General features: G+C 34.8%; 2 protein-coding genes across 17 annotated transcripts in view; one reads left to right on the top strand and one right to left on the bottom strand.

Moving 5' to 3' along the window:
• Positions 1–1369: 1369 nt before the first annotated feature.
• On the bottom strand, positions 1370–8961 carry LOC128169724 (DNA damage-regulated autophagy modulator protein 2-like). Of its 6 annotated transcripts, none has more exons than XR_008241586.1 (10): positions 8749–8961; positions 4627–4749; positions 4447–4500; positions 4257–4324; positions 3956–4104; positions 3371–3554; positions 3204–3262; positions 2845–3000; positions 1804–2112; positions 1371–1686 (listed from the first exon to the last, which is right to left on the bottom strand). XR_008241586.1 is itself a non-coding variant. In XM_052835820.1 (9 exons), the coding sequence occupies exons 1-9, from the start codon at positions 8799–8801 to the stop codon at positions 2071–2073; spliced, it is 888 nt and encodes a 295-aa protein (XP_052691780.1). In that variant the 5' UTR covers positions 8802–8961; the 3' UTR covers positions 1370–2070. The 6 variants fall into 6 exon arrangements, 1 of the variants encoding a protein (XP_052691780.1); XR_008241589.1 differs by having other exon boundaries at positions 1376–1686; positions 1798–2112; positions 4253–4324; positions 4627–4814; XR_008241590.1 differs by having other exon boundaries at positions 1376–1686; positions 1798–2112; positions 4253–4324; positions 8749–8763.
• A 459-nt stretch (positions 8962–9420) lies between these two features.
• Positions 9421–20760, top strand: part of LOC128180472 (rho GTPase-activating protein 5-like) — a 42068-nt gene continuing 30728 nt past the window's right edge. For 7 of the 11 annotated variants that reach the window (XM_052848877.1, XM_052849170.1, XM_052849092.1 and 4 more), the window contains exons 1-2: positions 9421–9498; positions 19410–20107. In XM_052848877.1, the coding sequence (XP_052704837.1) occupies positions 19705–20107 (403 nt within the window). In that variant the 5' untranslated portion in view covers positions 9421–9498; positions 19410–19704. Of the gene's footprint in view, positions 9503–10506; positions 11548–19409; positions 20108–20760 lie in introns of those variants that run through there. The other 4 variants (XM_052849251.1, XM_052848680.1, XM_052848749.1 and 1 more) reach the window with 4 other exon arrangements.

Below are 20760 nucleotides of genomic sequence, written 5' to 3'. Positions count from 1 at the left end.
ACATCTGTATGAAAAACAGACTCTATAATTATGTTTACCAGGAAGTTCTCTACTAAAATTTTAAATTTCATGTCCCCTGGATTATGGGTTTTGACTCCAGGGCAGGGCCAAAATGGATGTATAGGTGGTAATGCATATAATGTTTAAAAATTATCTTCTTTATTCCCACACCTGACACTGAATTCATTATTTTGTAGACCAGTCAGATCTTTCGCCAAAATTATAGGTTTCATAATTCTTTTTGAAAAATTTCAGGCAGGGAGGTGGTCGTCATTACAAATTTATAATTTTTCTACTCCAGAATGAAACCTTATTAAATGCATACATGAGACTCTACGAGATTTGAAAGATGTTATAAGATTCTTGACTCTGATTGGGGTATTTGGTTACAATATTACATTTTGATATTGTATTGAATATATGTAATCTTGGGAATTACCCGACATTATTCTTTATTCCATCTTATGAGAAATATTAAAATAGTTGAAGATCTCAAACCAAATCAGAAGCATTTTATACGTATGGTTTCTTTCGTATAAAGAAACATTAACATTATTGGATGTACATGTATGTTTAAAATAAACAAATGCATTGCGTTTAAATTTAAGATTTTGAAATTATTCTAATGATAGGTCAACGCTATTTTGAATATATATTGTTAAAGGGGCATGGTCACGATTTTGGTCAAAGTTCATTTCTCTATTTTAGTGTTTATAATGCTTTAGAAATGCATTCTAAATAATCAACCAAAATTTGAGTGTCAGTCGTAGAGTTAAAAGCAAGATACAGGACTCACAATTCTTTGTCATGTAAACAAGGCTCGTGCCCTGTTTTCTGTTTACATTGGTTCAATATACCGGTAAACGTTCTTTTTACAGCTGATATCTTAATTTTCGTATTCGTTTTAAGCATAAATAAATAATACCTAGTGTTTATCACATTCATTTCAGGTCTAAAAGTGGAATTTACACTTCTACATTCAAAACATAAACAAAGCTTTGTTTACATGACAAAGAATTTTAAGCTCTGAATCTCGTTTAAAACACGACGACTGACTCTCAAATTTTGGTTGACCATTACAAACGCCTTTCTGGAGCATTGTAAACATTAAAAACGGAAAAAATAATTTTTGACCAAAATTGTGACCATGCTCCTTTTAAATTTGTCGAATTGCTTAATTATTGAATTTGTATAATTTTATATTGTTATCTTTTGTATGCTAACTATCTTTTTCCGGGATAGTAAGACATTTTAAATTGGACCTTTTAAAAATAATAAATAAAAAGTGTTTAAAAAACCAACTCATTTGACCTTTAATATAGACCGACTTTTACGTAAAGTTTGATACATGTGTATGCATAAGTAAAACAGTAAAACATGTTAGCATTGAAACATTTATATTCATTCATCGTCATTGATACAAAAAAGCACTGTTTCTCTCTCTCTCTCTCTCTCTCTCTCTCTCTCTCTCTCTCTCTCTCCCTCTCTCTCTCTCTCTCTTCTGACAATTGTTCTGAAGGTTTATTAATGAAAGGGTCTATGAATATCATCAGCATACATGAACACATAACTTGCATATCACTCCGTCAAGTCAATGAGATTTATGCAATACAATCACAAGTTTGGATCACTACAAATCAAGATGTCGGAAAATGGTAACAATCTGTATCGTGACGAAGCATCAATCTATAAATCAAGAAAAAAAAAGTATCACACATATTATCTGCACTGATTACATATGAACTTCATGTATCGAAATATTCAACATCATCTGGTACTGTTGTAGAAGATACATACATATACTTGCAGGAGAAAATTCGCATGTTTTGCCAGCGCGGGAATATGTTTAATGAATATCATGTTAAAAGTTATGTGGAGATGTACAACAGACACGGGCAGTTATCCATAACGCAAGTCTCCAAGGTAACAAAGACCAGTGCATCAACGAATTATCGAAACGATAGTTGTCCCACGTTCCGTAGGTCCTTTGTGGTAGCTACTAATAAATGAATGTGTATGTCCCTGTTGGAAGTGTAACCGGGACTTCTATGGTTTATTTACGTGTATGTTTCAAATTTTATAATCGATGTCCTTTTCCAAGCCACCATTAGCCTACAATAAATACAACTTTAGTATACCCGGTATGTTTAATAAATAATCTAACAAATAACCCATAAGGTTCCTGCTGAAAACAATAGGGAATGTTTTCTAGGTTAAAATAAAATCCAACCCAATAAATGTGTTCAATAGAAACAAAATTTGACGTTCAATAAAAAGGTAAATAACAATTTATTCATTTGAGGAAATAATTTCCCCTTGAGGAAATTCATGTTACGTACAATACATATTACATACACCTAGAATGCATAAAGAATATGTATATGTTTTTGATTATGAGAAACATATATAACGTCAGGTGCCTCATCTTCGCTAGCCAACTGTCCGATGAATCGGAGAAATGGCTTGCGAAGATGCTTGTGTCTGTGAAATCTACGAACATATGAACATTAAACTTGTAAATAAGTACGTCAAAAAATAAATCGTTTGGGTGTATTTTGTATATGAATTTAATTATATCAATTAATAAATAAGAATTCAATGTAACGACATTATGTAACATATACTACACAATGTCATTATTTTTCCCACCTTCATGCCCTACGTATAATAAAAGGACTACATTATTGAAAGTAATTTCATTCTGCCAAACATTTTCTGTATAATAACACAGCTTAATGTCATCTGTATAATATTAAACTTTTATTGTCCTCTGTAATACTAGTAACACACCTTAATGACCATTGTATAATGACAAACTTTTATGCCCTTTGCATAATAACACACCTGAATGTCCTCTGTATAATCACGTCTGAGGATCCTCGGACTCCTCAGGACGGAGGCTTTGAAGTCTCTAACAAACGTCAGAGGGAATCCTGCTATACTGAAGGCCAGCACCCACTCCGTGACGGTGGACACCAGGTAGACATCGCGTAACGTGCCCTGAAATCGTGGTTACACTGTTTACTAGTATGTAAAGCAAGGCGAATCATCACAAAAATCTAAACGATTATATATAATTTGTCGAAATCGAAATTGCTTTAAGGTGTCTGTGGATTTCTTAAACTAAAATTTGAGGTGAGAAAGTTAAAAAATTCAATTTATCACAACCCACCCATTCCTAAAATGCCAATACAAGTACTCGCCTCTTTGGTTCCATAGCCTTTAGATTTCTGAACTTCATAGACTACTTTTGATATACCAACTAGTGATAATAATCAAGGTTAATATCTTGGGTAACATTTGAAGCTGTTGGCTACTGGAAGAGACAGAGTTATGATAGTGTACTAGGAGTGACCCACCAAAAGGATACATGTAAGCAATGCCACAGTGGTCCATATCATCAACACAAGCTGTATCCTGCTGGTTTTTCTTTGTTTGTGTTCCAGTAACCATGACAACCTTGTTTGTATCCAACCATACACGACGCCCCCCGCAAACGCCGCCGTTGCTCCGACGTAGTGAGGGGCTTTATAGTGGCTCCTGTAGCCGTCCGTCTGTCGAAGGAGAGTAAAGGCATCACCACCAAATACGTGGTAACATGTAAGTCTACATGAATTAGAGATCAGGGATTTGGAGCAATCACAAAAGGTTACGATCCTTTTAAAGGAAATTGGTTCCAAGATGACATATGTCAGGATAAAACAAAAGAATGAATTAATGAATTGATTTTGTTTTCATGTCACTGAATTTATTGTTAGAAATAAATAAACACGCGTGTTTATTAACAAAATAAGAACCTTTCTTTGTCACGAACCATTCAAAAATGTTGAATTAGAAAAAGATGTTCTGGGGTAGTTTGTCTCCCTTTGAAAAACTATACTACGTGAATGCAGTCATGTGATTGTCAGAATTTTTAATTCTAAAATAGTGAGTATTGTGTATACTGTACTGTTACCGGAAAGTTTCCCAATAAGGTGTTCCCCAGACAGACCAGCAGTCCGGTACAGACCCCAATGATATTCAGCCAGTGGTACCCCCTGGACACCGAGCACGAAAGCAGGTCAGCCTTCATAGAGAGGTACCGCATCGTGCTGCAGATCCCGTCTTGAGAAAATCAAATAACATTTAATTGTGTTACGTCAACTATAAAGTTCGTTATTCCTCCCCATTTTTGGGGGGTGGCTGGGTGGACTTTACAAGTATCAGAATGAAGTTTTCTTCGACCTAGTCTATTTTCACTAAATACATGTACCTACATAGCACTGAGCCCATGGTGACCATCTGTGAAAAAATGGCTCTCTGTGGGTCGACGTTGGCTGTTTTACTGAAACCAACCAAACAAAAACACAAGGTAAAGTGTACCTATAGTTTGCAAACATTAAAATCGTATACTGATATGGAATTCAAAGTAAAACTAGTAAAAATAAACTCTGAGATTTCATGTACCTGATGTACGGAAAATCTGCCTCTGTGTCCTTATTGATGGCAGCCAATACATATCTAGAAAAGAATGATGTCGGAAATTAAAAAATAAATCTCTCTCTCTCTCTCTCCCCTCTCTCTCTCTCTCTCTCTCTCTCTCTCTCTCTCTCTCTCTCTCTCTCTCTCTCTCTCTCTCCTACTTACGACAGACATACTGTGACCGCTAACCAGGTGAAAGTGATGATGGGAAGGAGATGGAGTTTGGTCCTCAGACAGTCCAGACAGCCCGGGGGTTTAGGTGGTATCATCGGGTCTCTGGACGGGGATCTGAAATACATCAGTGGCTACTGTATGTGTAGTATTCAGAACTTAATATCCCTTGCATGTGGGTCCTGTAAAAGGATCCATTCCTAAATAAATATTGACTGTTTTTTATCCAAAATCTAATAGAAAAAATCCCAAAATAACATTGTCGTATTGTGGTATAAAACATGCATGAAAGATAGGTTGCTGATTTTGCTGTTATGCTGAGTAAGACACCCTTATGCATGCCAATCAAAACACCTGGTATCTGAGTGTTTTCCAAAAGTATAGTTTTATTTTTTTATTTTTCTTTAACACTCACAAAGTCATATTTGTTAAACTATTTTCCCCTAAATAGAACTTTGTCGATGAAAAATCCCCAGTTAAAAGGATAGAGGGTCCTCTACCAAAAAGTGTTGATTAAGCCCTCGTATGTATATGAATAGTTATAATATATCATAAAACAATGCATTCAAAAAATCATTTTAAATGCATGTAGTAGCAACTCAATGCAATTGTACTTTTCATATAAACATGTAGTAAAGATCCATTGATCTAATCATTAAAATAACCAGGAATATAGAATTACAGCCACTACGATTGCGTGCACGACATGTACTGGTACTTCTATAAATTATTTTTAAGTACACTGTCATTAAACATTAATTAATGTACTAGAGTTTATAATTGCGTCATACACAAACACTTGACATTACAATTAAATATGATACACTTTGAATTACGTTTGATGAAGAAGGAAGTTGACGAAGTTTAGAAGTGTTGTAAATTAATCGTCTACATATAGATGAATCAGTTTGCGATATAGTCAGCCATTGCTGGTAAGTGGTACTATTGTTTTACCAGGAAAATAGACCTACCCCGGTACATGTATATACATATATTTACATTTTCCAGTGTTTTTGCCTGTGATAACACTATACGTATCGATTTTGTACTATATAACCCATAACTTCAAATGACGTATAATTTGGGCACCAGCGGGGTTTGCTTAAATGGCTTTATATTATATAAATGTAAGTAATAAGGAATCATTCTTTAAATAATATGAGGTGATAATCTCGGTCGGGCGTAATCAAATCTATCATAAAGCCCTTCGGGCTTTATTGGATTTGATCACGCCCCGACCAAAATTATCACCTCATAATACTGAAAGAATGATTCCTTAAGGAAAATTAAATATTCACATATCATTATTTATTTGACGACCTATAAAGCCTCGTCACGATCATTTTGGCCAACCCTTCACAAGGTAATACAGGGGTGGACAAAATAGATTCGTAATGGGTTTGTAGATATTATAGAACAGAGAATAGAGTGGCCTCCCTAGTGAACAAGTCCTCAGACGGTCCTCGCGCCTACTCCTCATGCCTATTCCTCACGCCTATTCTCGTTTCCTTCCTTCTCTACACGTAAATGCGCCACAACCTTCGATCTTGTAAAATCGGTGGTAATGATTTTAAATGCGTAATTTTATATAGTATGTGCACCAGTACATTTAAAATTTACACAATAAATGTGAGACATCCTATAAACTATCCTCCGAAGTATATGTGACATCTCATGGTGATTCCTACACGTTATGTGTGACTTCTTATAATTTACACAGTCTTATTATTATTATTGTGCCATTCTACAACACGGTCCTACATAGCATGTGCGACATCCTACAACAAGGTTCTACACCTTAAGTGTGATATCCTATAACATCATCCTACAAAGGCTCTGTGACATTTTAATACAATTTTTGTCCTTTATATAGGTGTAAAATACCATATCACGCTCCTACGGTGTAGGTGGTGACATCCTGTAGAACGGTCCTACAATGTAGGTTGTGAACTTGTGACATCTTACAAAACGGTCCTAGGCAACATATGTGACATCCTATAACAAGACCCTACACTTTAGGTGTACAATCCTATAAGACGGTCCTACACAGGATGTGTAACACCCTTTAACAAGGCCCTACACTTTAGGTGTTATTTCCTACACTATGGTCCTACACCGTTGTTGTGGCATCCTATAACACGGCAATATTTTGTAGGTTGTGATATCCTAAAACACGATCCTATATCTTAGGAGTGGCATCCTTAAACAAGGCAACATCATACACTGTAGCTGTGACATTGTATGACTGTGTAACTTCCTATGAATTGTCGTACTCTGTTCTTTACTGCTGTCGTGTCGATTAGGTAGTGTCCTACAAACTCGGATATTTCTAGATATGACATTCTATAACTGGGGAATTTGAGGCATGCGCAGTCAAAGGATATCTTATCACAGGTCCAACACAATATAACCATGTTATACATTACAGTCTTACAATCTTCTACATGATATTTATAACACTATAACAGGATGTTTTACTTCATTTGTGACAGTATTGATAACAAGCCCTTCACTGAGCTACATGTATTTTTTATATAACAGCGCCCCCTTACACTGTACTAAGAAATCGAACATCTTATAATAACAATGTCTGACTCGATCTGTAGTGTCACGTCCTGTATAGAACTGTGACATCCTATAAACAGTAATTACTGACTATTATAACAGTGTAGCAAACATTTCCACCTGTATTTTACAACGAATAAAGCATCGTTTAATATTTATATTTGAGTAAGAGTTATATCGTATTATTGTGAGGCATAAAAATTTCCACGAATCCAAAATTGGTATTGGTGTTGACATGCACCAAATACCTACAGAGTAAATGTGACATCCCATTACCGGATGCTTACACTGTAATTGTAGCATCTCTTACAAGGATTACACTGTAAGTGTGATATACAATACAAAGTCCTATACACAAGGGGTGTTTCATACTAAACAAAGTCCTATACACAAGGTGTGTTTCATACTATACAAAGTCCTACATTGTAGTTGTGACAGCACAGAAAGTCATATACACTGTATATGTTAAAAACTAAACGTTTTCTACATACCGTTTGTGTGACAAACATATACAAAGGGTTCGATGTATCGTAAAAATTAAGTCATATACACTAATGGTGGACATACATTACAAAGTCCTACAGACTGTAAGTTTGACGTACAATACAAAGTCCGAAACACTATTGATTCGATGTAGTGTAGAAATTAAGACCTATGCATTCAGGTTATGACATACAATACATAGTCCTATATATACACTAAAGTTATGACATACAATATATAGTCCTATATATACACTAAAGTTATGACATACAATATATAGTCCTATATATACACTAAAGTTATGACATACAATATATAGTCCTATATATACACTAAAGTTATGACATACAATATATAGTCCTATATATACACTAAAGTTATGACATACAATATATAGTCCTATATATACACTAAAGTTATGACATACAATATATAGTCCTATATATACACTAAAGTTATGACATACAATATATAGTCCTATATATACACTAAAGTTATGACATACAATATATAGTCCTATATATACACTAAACTTATGACATACAATATATAGTCCGATAAAGATTGTTATTTTGACGTACCATACAAAGTCCTACACACTGCTTCGATGTAGTGTAGAAATCTAGTCCTATACACTTAAGATATGACATACAATATACACTAAAGTGATGACATACAATACATAGTCCTACATGCTGTTAGGGTGACGTATAATAAAAAGTCCTATAAACTTAAGTTATGACATACGATAGAAAGTACTATACTATCAAGTTGTGACATACAATACAAAGTCCCATACACAAAAGTTGTGACATGCCATACTACAATATACACTATAGGTATGACATGCCATTTACAAAGTCCTCCACTGAATGTGTGACACTCTTACAATGTCTGTGACATACTATACATAGTTTCAGTTTTCACACGATGTCCTTACTTTTAACCTACACTTTAAGGTCCGACTACATTTAGTTTACTCTTGATTTCCCCCCCCCCCCCCCCCCAATCAATCAATTCTTTACATTGTCGGGATATTACAAAAGAAAAGAAGGTGGCCATATTTACCTGTGTGGGTGGGGCACGATCCTTGCAGTGGTTTGTTTTCCAGTCGTTTCCATGTCGTGTCTCAGAGAAATTGCTTTGCCTCAGAGATCTCTACGAAGCTGTCGCACGATATCGACTAGCTTTAGATTCCTTGTCAATGTGAGAACTCGATTCGCCAATATTTTTACATTACATTGCTTATGGAATTCAGGTCTGAATTTATGTCAATGGATTTTTAAGCCTCAAAGAAAATATTTGTATAATTTGTAGTCAATGGATCATGATAGAGATAGTGGGTATTTAAAAATGACATCGACAGAATAGAAAAAATGGGATATATGCATTTTTTCTTCTAAATTTGTTTATTTGTTCTATTTTGTTATATGTGCAAAAATATTAAATATCCTTAAAAAATAACGATAATATATATTCGAACAAGGTTTTGAAAAAGTAGGCATACACTGTAAGTTATATTTAAATATAAAAACATTTTTATATTACTCTTTTCACAATACTAAAAGGTTCTCTGATTTTTCAAATTTTGTAACTAAAAGCGATAAAAAAATGCGTAATTATTATAAATACTTATTCATTTATTTAAAATTTATGACAAAGTGACTAGTCATTGGTCATCAAAGTATTTCTATCAGGTTTAGAAAATCCGGAAATTTTAAATCGCTTCTGACGGTTTTGGCTTCTACAATTTACTCTTCCATATATGGCATGAGAATAAATTCAACATGGCTGAACAGTGGATTCGGAATGCTACAAGTTGGTATAAGTTTACATCCTTCTTCACTCTAGATATTGAGATCTATCGCTACAGATATGTGTTTGTGGTTTCCGTTTAAAATAATCTTCAATGGAAGTGTCGCAGAGACGTACACAATCATTTAGTCGGTCGATTTTCTAGGATAAAAGTTTCAATGGTTGATGAAGAGATCTTGTATTTTAGATAAGAGGGTGTGTAAGGCTTTTTCTGCATCAGCAAAAAGAAGAAAAGAATCACTTGTTATGATCTTCATATTTTCTTTGTGATATCATGAAAAGTTAAATTTCAAATGCACTTTTTGACCTGCCCGAGTTATTGAAAAAACTGTTACGTGTACATGTATAAAAAAAATTTCGACCCCGTTATACAGATGAGGCGGTACAGTGGCAGTGGATCTCATATTTTCTTGAGCACTCGATTTTGAATATTTACTTCACTTTATAAATTTGAACAATGCTCTACAGTATATTTGACTTTGAACATTACAGTTTTCAGCATTAGTTGGATATGTCTCAGACATATCTAGCGTTAGTAATCAGGTGAGAAGAATTGGACATTGCCTCTCTCGTGTTTAAGACTTACAAAAGCTGTTCATTTTTCTGAAAATTCAAAAGTTCAATCATTATTAGCTTAACAGTTCCTGTAATATTTCACCTCTTTTTGTATCTTTATTTTCTTTTTATTATTTTGATTTGAACAATGTTTCAAAAACATTTCAAGTGGAACCATTTATATCCTAATATTATAAGAGTGGATTTGAATTTGCTTTTGTTGGTTTAAATGTTTTGAGATGATGGTCCATTTGGATCAATTTAGATAGAGCAGGTTTCTAAGTCAAGTACATGTACAGCACTGAAGAGGTCATCCATCTACATATATAGATTAATTAACAAATATCAAAGTATGATAATTGATATACTAATTAATCAAATAATACTATCAGATTGAGATTCACACTGTAGAATGGAAGTATAGAGGGAGAGATTTTTGCATGCATGAAGATGTTATTCAGTTTCCTTGTACAAGGTTTGATTTTATTAGCTCACTTCAAATTGTTTGACTAAAATTGGAAAATCGATCATTACATTTATTAAGGAAACAGAACATGTCCATAATCTAAAAATATGAAGATGATTTAGTACTAAGGAAGTGTCTACAAATATCTCCATTACTGGGCATTAGTGTGCACAAAATTTATGTCTTGTAGGCTGTTTCTCAGATTTTGCACCAAAGATCAGCCATTTTGGTTTGTTACGTTCTGAGTATTGTAAAGTACCCCGTACTTGCAGGGGATTGAGAGGCAAGTAAAATTTTGGTTTCGAGATCGAGACTGAATGGTTTGTAAGTGATGGATTTACTTAACTATGTATACTGGTAACCTGTGTAATCTTCTGAAGCTTTCACTAGAGTGCTAAAAACCACAGAGTGGGACAAAGGTTGACCAGGTACATTTCAGATCGAGTCCCATCATATTTCTTTGTTCATGGTAAATACAACGCTGGCGTATTTGTGAGATTATCTGAGTCATATACTCGTCTTGCATCTTGTTCTTGATATGGAAGTACAAATGTGTGTCCCGTGCAAAATATTTTACATAAATTAATGTTGACTTCTGTATGGTATCGATATATGTGTGTTTTTGCACTGAGGTATATCAATAATAGAAATATTCTGAGGGTTGGGGTTGGGTATTGGTCTGTAATTAGTATAGATAAAGACAAGTGGGAGTGGGGAAGGAAAGAAGGAAACCAGCTCTGTCTGTCTCTTAGTGACCTGCTTCCTTATAATGAAGAGATGTATTTTACTGTTTTACACTTTTGTTGAAAAGGGGAAGAAAAATGCATGACTGTGTATTTTTAAGCACTTATGCATGGTTGCCGAGAACGTGTATCTATTTTACGTACTTGAGTTTACTTGACTATGATATGGCAGTAGTAATTTTGTTGTCGGTAAACAATGCATGTACAAATATGAGGGAAACCAGTACTTGATCTGTATGTAGACTCACTACCCTCTCTGCTTGTCAGAAGGAAAATGGAACAAATCAGGTTGGTTCAGAAATGAAAGATTAGTGTACAACAAATGTGAAACAAATTTGCATGAAGTTTGATTCTGATGTACCTAGGTTTGTGATTTTAACGTAGTTTATTTGTGATTGTAAAGTACATGTAGCTTAGTTTGTTTCAAGCGGTTGGATTTAGGTGTAGCTCTATTTGATTCTGTAATAGTATGTCATGTCATGATAATCAAATCTTACCGTAAAAATGCTTGAATGAAACTTATTGAGGTTTTGTTTGTACCTCATACTAGGGTAAAAGACAATTTCTTTACTGCTCAGGATTTCACAAGCGTACTTTAATGGACATTAAAATGTTTTAACCATATATGTGAACTGAATTTGGTTGGGGGGTAGTGACTCAAGGAAGAAATTTCATTACAGAATTGGATTTCTGTTTCAGATAATTAGATTAAGAACATATATAAATCAGCTGTTGTTTTCACATGTCTCCCTTGGTTTTGATATCTGATTTTAGAAAATGTGATTTTAGAAAATATGATTGCCTCATTACACTCCAAAGATCAAAGTTTCATTTTTTCTTAGTGAAAATTCATATCATATGATGAATAAGTGTTTATAATCCATGTATTTATGCATTTTGAAACAAAATGGGTCACTATAGAAATTCTGTGCATATTTTGTTGTGTACTGGGCTTTTGAAGTGCTGAGTAGATTTCATTCATATCCATTGTAAGGAGTTGAATGCCACAAAAATGTCAATGATGTGGAAAAAGGGGGTTTCAGTTGTGTTTGTGGCACTCAGGATTTTTAGGCTACAAAAAATTATTATTGCAATGAATGAGAAATATGCATATTCATCTTTCAAAGCAAGAAGGATGAAATGAAAATGGTTAAGATTTTTCGATAACTCATATTGTCCAAAAGTTTTATGATAATTAGCATTACATCTGCATAGTGGAAGATTTGACCTTGAGTAATTCATCACTACTAGAAAACTAGTCTTGTGTCACATTCTTACTCTGATGAACTTGTATTTTATACTACACTGCAAAAAGGGCTGTAGATATTAATCAGGGAGAAAGTCTCCATCATGTATCCATATGATTATGGCTCATCTGCAAGAATAAGTTGTAGAGAAGTTGGAAACCTATCATAACCTTGGCGGCTCAAACCCTAGCTAAATCATGTACCTGTTAATAACAGCTGATAGACAGACCCAAACAGATCAAATGAGTTTAGAACCTGTATAAAGCTTATAGATGGGTGAATATTGTACCTATAATATACAACTTATAGGTACTATTGTATACAACAGATGGGCAGGTGAATATTGTACCTGTGTACAGCTGATAGACAGGTGAATATTATACCTGTATTCAGTTGATAGACAGTTGAATATTGTACCTGTATACACTATACAGCTGATAGACAGGTGAATATTGTACCTGTGTACACTATACAGTTGATAGACAGTTGAATATTGTACCTGTATACACTATACAGCTGATAGACAGGTGAATATTGTACCTGTATACACTATACAGCTGATAGACAGGTGAATATTGTACCTGTATACACTATACAGTTGATAGACAGTTGAATATTGTACCTGTATACACTATACAGCTGATAGACAGGTGAATATTGTACCTGTATACACTATACAGCTGATAGACAGGTGAATATTGTACCTGTATACACTATACAGCTGATAGACAGTTGAATATTGTACCTGTATACACTATACAGCTGATAGACAGTTGAATATTGTACCTGTATACACTATACAGCTGATAGACAGTTGAATATTGTACCTGTATACACTATACAGCTGATAGACAGTTGAATATTGTACCTGTATACACTATACAGCTGATAGACAGTTGAATATTGTACCTGTATCCAGCAGACAGACAGGTAAACATTGTACCTTTATACAGCTGATGGGCAGGTACAATGTTTACCTGTCTCTGTCAGATGAAACAACAAGTCACATCTTACTGCACTAGTACTTGAACCAGCTTTCCCTTAGTTAATACACTTATTGAGCTTGTGACCACTAAGCCACATGTTCAATCTTTAAGTTGCAGAATAAGCATGAGTCGGGGCCTAAAATGTGTATTATGATTAACATAAGGTCAGTCAACTTGACATTTATTTTGTAGTGAACTGCTAGAAACACATAGCTGTCACTATTTATTTCATTTTGCTGAAGAGCCAGTCATAATTGCCTGGTCTTACTTTGAGTCACCAAGCCACATGTAGCCTGGGTAGAACTGATATCATAAATCTATAATGGCACACACAGTACTATGTGTATTACCATTCATTGATTTCTAGCCTTAGCATGACCCCATTATGATAATTACACCAGAAATTGATTATGCTTTAATTAGAAAGAGTGAATCGAGAATAGTGTGTAAAAAAGGAAAGAGGACTGTCTCATTCATTTGGATAAAAGTCATGGTTTGAGGCTTGGAGTTTCCATGGATCAGTGGGTTCGCCAGTCATTCATCAGTGGTTTCCATGTCAACATAGGTTTCTGGATGCCTATTGATTGGTGACTCACGGAGCCATTGAGTAATTCTCCCTATCACTCAGACTCTTTACGCTGGGATGGTGGTAGCTACGAGAGAATACCAAGTAAACACATTCAAAAATTGCATACACTCAGTAGATGCTGAATAGATCACACAAGAATAATATATTTTTGAAATGAAATAAAAAATGGTGAAGGAGGAAATGCTATTATTTGTTTCAAGCAGCTCTGTTGTAATGATAAGGGAAATGTTTAGAAATCCCTATTTCTGTAGTTTTCCAGGAAGAATTTCATTCATTAAAAACAATGCTGTTCAAAACATGTCACATTCTAATCATACGCTATTGACTTTTTATAAAGTAGCAAAGGTTCATGGTTTGGAATAATAAGTTGTCTATTAAAAAACATGATGCAATAATATGAACTGTAATGTTAGTAGGTGTAATTTAAAATAAAAAATTGATGTTCAGCCAATATAAGAATCCCCTCAATCCTTTGACTGGTCAGTCACTATTCTTCCTTGTCACTGAAATAGACTCACACTGTTTCCTTTTTGATTTATAGTAAGTGCTACAACAGATGGCAAGGCGTTCTAAGGACTATAGTATTGAGGAAATGTAAAGTACTGTATATCACTTGAATAAATTTGGGTGAAGATTATTGTATTTTCAAGGGTTTTGTTTTGAATTTCTATTATTCTGGGTATATGAAATTTTGATTCATTATATTAGAAGGTATTGGTAGAATGTTTGCACTTCGATTTTTTAGATGTCTCATGCAAGGTCATCGGATATTCTAGATTGCTTCATTAGAGCATTCTGATTGTTTTGATTAGATGAACCTGATTAATGAGTTTCCATGATCATCATGATACAGTGATACTATTATATAGTACAGTAGTACATATATCACAATTGTACATGTTTCAAATTTCATAAATTATAGCATTTCCAGATGTACTATGTGGATACTATATGAAATATAGTCTTGATAATTAGGGTATGTTGATACCATGTGAAAGACAATGTTATTAATTAGTGTATTTATTCCCTTGAATTTGATCTTTGTTCAGTGATTTGATTGTAAAACTTCCTGTGTGGAAAACTTTTACCCCCTCAAGAGGGGATTTTCCACTGTATACCACCGCTAGTTGTGTGTATGTAGTGTTTTAGTGAACAATAAATTGAGAGAAGGATGGAAAGAAAACCTTAGCACTGAGATTCAGTAATCTTTCCTCACTGTTTATTTTTAACATAAATTTTGATAAGTCAAATCCTATTCATTTCCAAGGTTATTGGTACATTATTCCTTGAAATATACGGTAGTACATGTACATATATGTATCAGGTTTGAGTTTATTTACTACTCAAATTTTATGTATGAGTTAACAATGTAGCACAATAATCAAATGAGTTCACTTGATTCACGACACATTAAAAAAACTTTTGCTGTTGTGAGGGGATGCTCCGCTTGGCGTGGTCCTGTTGTGAGGGGATATTCCGCTTGGTGTAGTCTTGTTGTGAGGGGATACTCCGCTTGACTTGGTCCTGTTGTGAGGAGATACTCCGCTTGGCGTGGTCCTGTTGTGAGGGGATGCTCTGCTTGGCGTGGTCTTGTTGTGAGGGGATACTCCGCTTGACTTGGTCCTGTTGTGAGGGGATACTCCGCTTGGTGTAGTCTTGTTGTGAGGGGATATTCCGCTTGGTGTAGTCTTGTTGTGAGGGGATATTCCGCTTGGTGTAGTCTTGTTGTGAGGGGATACTCCGCTTGGCTTGGTCCTGTTGTGAGGAGATACTCTGCTTGGCGTGGTCCTGTTGTGAGGGGATGCTCTGCTTGGCGTGGTCTTGTTGTGAGGGGATACTCCGCTTGACTTGGGCCTGTTGTGAGGGGATACTCCGCTTGGCGTAGTCTTGTTGTGAGGAGATTCTCTGCTTGGCGTGGTCCTGTTGTGAGGGGATACTCCGCTTGGTGTGGTCCTGTTGTGAGGGGATACTCCACTTGGTGTGGTCTTGTTTGGTTTGTTGACAGTTGTAAGGCATACTTCTGTAGGATTCAAGTTAAGTGATACTGCAAAGCTTATAGAGTATTTACCGTTATATGAATAATATCTGTTTTAGAGTAGGCCATTTTCAGGTGTGTATTGCATCATGCTGTACACAGACCTGTTAATCGGATGTTTGATAGTACTCTATAACAATTTGACAAACAGGTGGCACATAAAACCAGGGGTTTAATTCGGTATTGTGATTACAGGTATGTAAATAGTGCATTGCATGAATTAAAATTTAAATCCTTTGAATGTGGTCATTCATGAGGGGGAAGGGATTTGTCTATATTTTTTATGAATGGATATGTATATTTAGTGTTTAGGTTAAGGTAGCTCCATACTCGTAAAATTCTCTGAGGAAAGTTGAAAAACCGAACTGATTTCGACTTAATAGACTTAAATGTCATCAATTGTTAGAAAAAATATACATGTCATCACACTTTTTGAGATGCCAGATAAACATAAACTAAAGCATATTTTAGCAATAGAAAAATGTATTTTTTTCTGTTAGAAGTAAAATCCTGCAGGCAGAAATTTGTTTTTCTTGTTCAATTTTAATGTCAACTTTATCAGAAAACTAAAAATTACAAAAATATTTTAAAATTAATCGTTGGAATAAGAAAAACTATAGCATTTAGACATACAACTGAGAGAAAAGTCAGAAAAGAGTTATTTCCCCTTTGCATAGATAAAATATATAAAAATTTGGAAATTTAGTATAAAATTAAGTGCGAAAATATCTTTAAACTACCAATAAATCTAATTACATCCATGTGATTATATTCACATAAAATAAATAAAACTATCTTGCACAATTTTTAAAGAATTTAAAGTTTTACATAAAAGTGTGACGTCACAGAACACTGGATCTACTTTAAATGTATGTTTCACGCTTGACTGGTGTGTAGGTAGAGTTGTATTGTCTCTGAATTTGTGAATGAGATTTGGCTAGAAGTCAGTAGAACAAAGCTGTGGCAGATATAATGCAATGTACTGAAATTGGATCATATTGACCCAATATTACATAATGTATCTCAGAATTGTCTATGATCAAACCATTCTCTTATATATATCACATCAGCGTTATCTTCTTTATACAAAAAGAAAACCTTTCTCTGGATTCAAAAAATACAAAAGGGGGGAGGGGGTAGCTGTCAGAATAGTATACAATCTATGGTAGAGCTGTATTGAGATTTAATGTGGGAGATCTGTAAGAATGGACAGGATATCTCCTGCTGTTTGTGAGATACCTGTGTGTGGAGTTGGCTTATACTGGGTTGTCTGGGGGATATAAATCGTGTCTACAGTTAACAGCCATTGTGCTGAGTTCTTCTGCAACCTGTAGATATGATTTGGGAGGGGGGGGGGGGGGCAATACAAAAAAATTATGGAGTACATTTATTGTTTATTAAGAGATTGAAATGTATGTGCCAAAAAAAGAGAGAACTTTTTCAAACTGTCACTTATTTTTAGTGACTGACCTTTTAACCTTTATGACAAGCATGGTAGGATGTATTAATTATATCGAATAAATGATAATTCATTGGATTTACTACAAAGTTGATGAGCCCCCCCCCCCCCCCTCCCAAAAAAAATAAAATTCAAATACCATATTCTGAATCTTATTTTACAACACAATTTGGTAGTTTGAATGTTTAGAACATAAATCATCATGTAAATAAGTGCTAGGGTTATTTAAGACATGTATGATCAGGCCTAAAGTGTGTGTTAGCAAGGATTTGTAGCACTTCAAAATATGTGCATCGAAATAATGCATTTGAGGCATGTCACACATATGTGAATTCCTGAAATGAAAGAACGAAATTTTAAGCTGCTGTGCAGTAAAGATTTTCTTGTCTACATTGTGGCTCAACTATTTTTCATTTCATTTCCTTTCAGTCATAAGAATTTGAAGGATTCTCTTTCATTCCAAATCCATAAGAGTAAAAGCTTGCAAAATATGATTGAGATACACACTGCACATATTCTTGTGTGTTTCTCTGAATGAAGAAACCTGTTGGTGAAATGGCTGCTCGCTGCATTTTGGTATCGCCTCTGTATTTTCCACTGTCAATATTTGCTCTCTGTAAATAATGTGGATACACACAGGTTCGCGATGAGTCATCAATTGCTACAGATAGGGAAACCTCTGTGTACTATTCTTAGTAGCAGCTTACCTATAACCAGAAAATCTGCTGAAAGCCGTACCAAATATTGAGGTAATTTTAGACATGCGTAATGTCATGGTTGATTTGTCGGGACAGACGTGGTTCTCCACTTTCAGTCTGTCTCTCTCACGGATAAACCAGTCCTACCTTGTACATTGAAACCTTCATAAACATGATGTTCTGGGAAAGGTCATTCTATTTGTTTGTGTTTTGGAGCAGTAAGAGTCCTTTTTTATCTCTGTTGAAAAGTTTGAGTGATTAAATATCACATTTAAACTACATTAAATGAGTACATGTTCACGTGTACACTCTAAAGGTGTGAGAGAGAGATTACTGGCAGCTTCACGTTTGCTGATGTTACCTATTAAGTGAAAGGAGTTATTTATTCTGCATAAGTAATAAGTTTTTGAGAGTTCATCACTAATGAACCTTCAAGAGTATTCTAGTTTGGGTACATCATGGGCACTTCATGCATCAGCCTTCTATAGACATGTATAAAAATGTCTTAACTGTTAACATGGTAGTTTATTTGTTTTCTTTTCAAATGTAGATTCCCCCATTCTAGTTAAGATGGGTGCTTGTGTTTAAAAGAAATTCATCTTTAGTTTATGTAAAGTTCTTCATGGGATGATTATTAATTTGAAACATTTAAAGGGGAAAATAATGCCTATCTATTGTTTCTGTCAGTGGCTGTGCATTGTCTCTGATGAACACGTTATGCTTCCTTAGAATTGATATGCAGTTGGTAAAAAAATAAATTTTACAAATGCATCACTGCTTAAAATGGAGTTTTTATAATTAAAAAAAGCTTCTTTTTTCATATTAGAATTATTTCGAACAAATTTAGTAGCAAATAAGTGTCTTTTTACATATTAAAATTATTTCGAACAAATTTAGTAGTAAATAAGGGTAGTTGCATTTTCTGAAGTCTGAACAGTAGTGTATATCCACATTATTTAAATACTGGAATGTGACTGTGAGTTACTTAGTAAGCAACCATAACAACTTCCTTTTTGTAAAGCCAAGCCGCAAAACTGAAAACAATAGAGAGTGGCCGTGAATTTGCTGTGTGTAAGTTATCTAACTTGTGTCACAGAGGAACTTGATCAATGATTATTTTTATCTTTTTTGAACAGACTGACACAGCATCTTTGATCTGGCTATTTCCTGGTACTTAGAAGTGGGGGAGTTATTCAAGGAAGGATACCTTTAGAGCTGAATTTCTGAAGGAAATCGACACTTGATGATAAACAGTCTCTAGCATTATCCTGCGTCTTCCTTCTCTATTTCTGGGACTACTAAACAATGGCTAAGAGAAATTCTCCACAGGAGAAGTGTCTCCTTCGCTTTGTGGATGAAACCTGACAGTACAACAATGGCAGACATGCCATATAGACTAGGATAACAGTATTTCATGTGCGCTATTTGGGAATGGCTAAAAAGGCGGAGGATAGGACTTACAATGTCAGTGTTATTGGGTTTTCAGGGTCGGAGAATGTGAAGGGGCCGGTGGGGGTGGGAAAGTCCTGCCTGTGTAACCGATTCATCAACGATGTGGCGGACAAATATCACATGGAGCACATCTCCGTCCTCAGTCAGACGGACTTCGCGGGGCGGGTGATAAATAACGACCACTTCCTCTACTGGGGAGAGACCACCAAAACTGATGAGGGGAACAACTTCACATTCCATGTTATTGAACAGACGGAATTCATCGACGATGTCTCCTTCCAATCTTTTAAAACTGGCCGCACAGACAACTACTACAAGAGGAGTACGCAAGTGAAAGTGCAGTCAGCGGAGAAGTTAATGTACATCTGCAAGGACCAGCTAGGTATTTATCTTTATATTATGTTATTATTGGTGGGTTATTAAACATGAAGAGAGTTCAACATAATGTATGTACTACTTGTTAATGTAGAGGACTGCTATGAGCAACTAATAAGATTTAACCAGATGTCTTCGTTTGTGAACCTTTTGATGTGCGACCAATTTTTTGCCGAGTACCATTTCTCACCAGTGCATTGTTACGTCATTTTTCGTTTATAATTATATGTGTTGATAAAGTGACGTAACAATGTACTGGCGAGAAATTGTACTCAGCAACTACTGGTTGCACACCATTATTATTTCTTTTATTAATTAACCGTCTAATATCAAAATTATTCATATAATGATCTTACTAGATGAAAAAAAATAGTTTCCCTTTTTTTTAACACTTAAATAAGAAAACATTTTTTTTTCAGCATAACATGAATGAATGTAAAATAACACTATGAAGTAATTTAAGAACCCTTCACCGTATTAAAAATCTTCCTTAACCGACTGTCTCCCAGTGTTATAATGTTAAGTGTAGGCTGAATTTTTCCTCTTTTTTAACCTTCTGTAATACTTGAAATACTTAAAACATACTAGTAAATGTAGAATGCAGAATTGAAGCTGTAATTTTCATAGTCAAGTAAATCACTTTGTCATGACAATTGGTAA

The sequence above is a fragment of the Crassostrea angulata genome, chromosome 1, assembly GCF_025612915.1.
Source record: "Crassostrea angulata isolate pt1a10 chromosome 1, ASM2561291v2, whole genome shotgun sequence".
NCBI lineage: Eukaryota > Metazoa > Mollusca > Bivalvia > Ostreida > Ostreidae > Magallana > Magallana angulata.
The sequence above is the reverse complement of the archived record's forward strand: the minus strand, read 5'-3'. Positions and strand labels throughout refer to the sequence as shown.

Excerpts from the sequence above, each read along its gene's own strand:
- LOC128169724 (XM_052835820.1), bottom strand. The coding sequence starts at position 8,801 with ATGGAAACGACTGGAAAACAAACCACTGCAAGGATCGTGCCCCACCCA. Across the intron at positions 4,501-4,626 it reads GCGGTCACAGTATGTCTGTC|ATATGTATTGGCTGCCATCA; the intron begins GTAAGTAGGAGA and ends ATTCTTTTCTAG. Across the intron at positions 3,263-3,370 it reads CACTGTGGCATTGCTTACAT|TTGGTATATCAAAAGTAGTC; the intron begins GTATCCTTTTGG and ends TATTATCACTAG.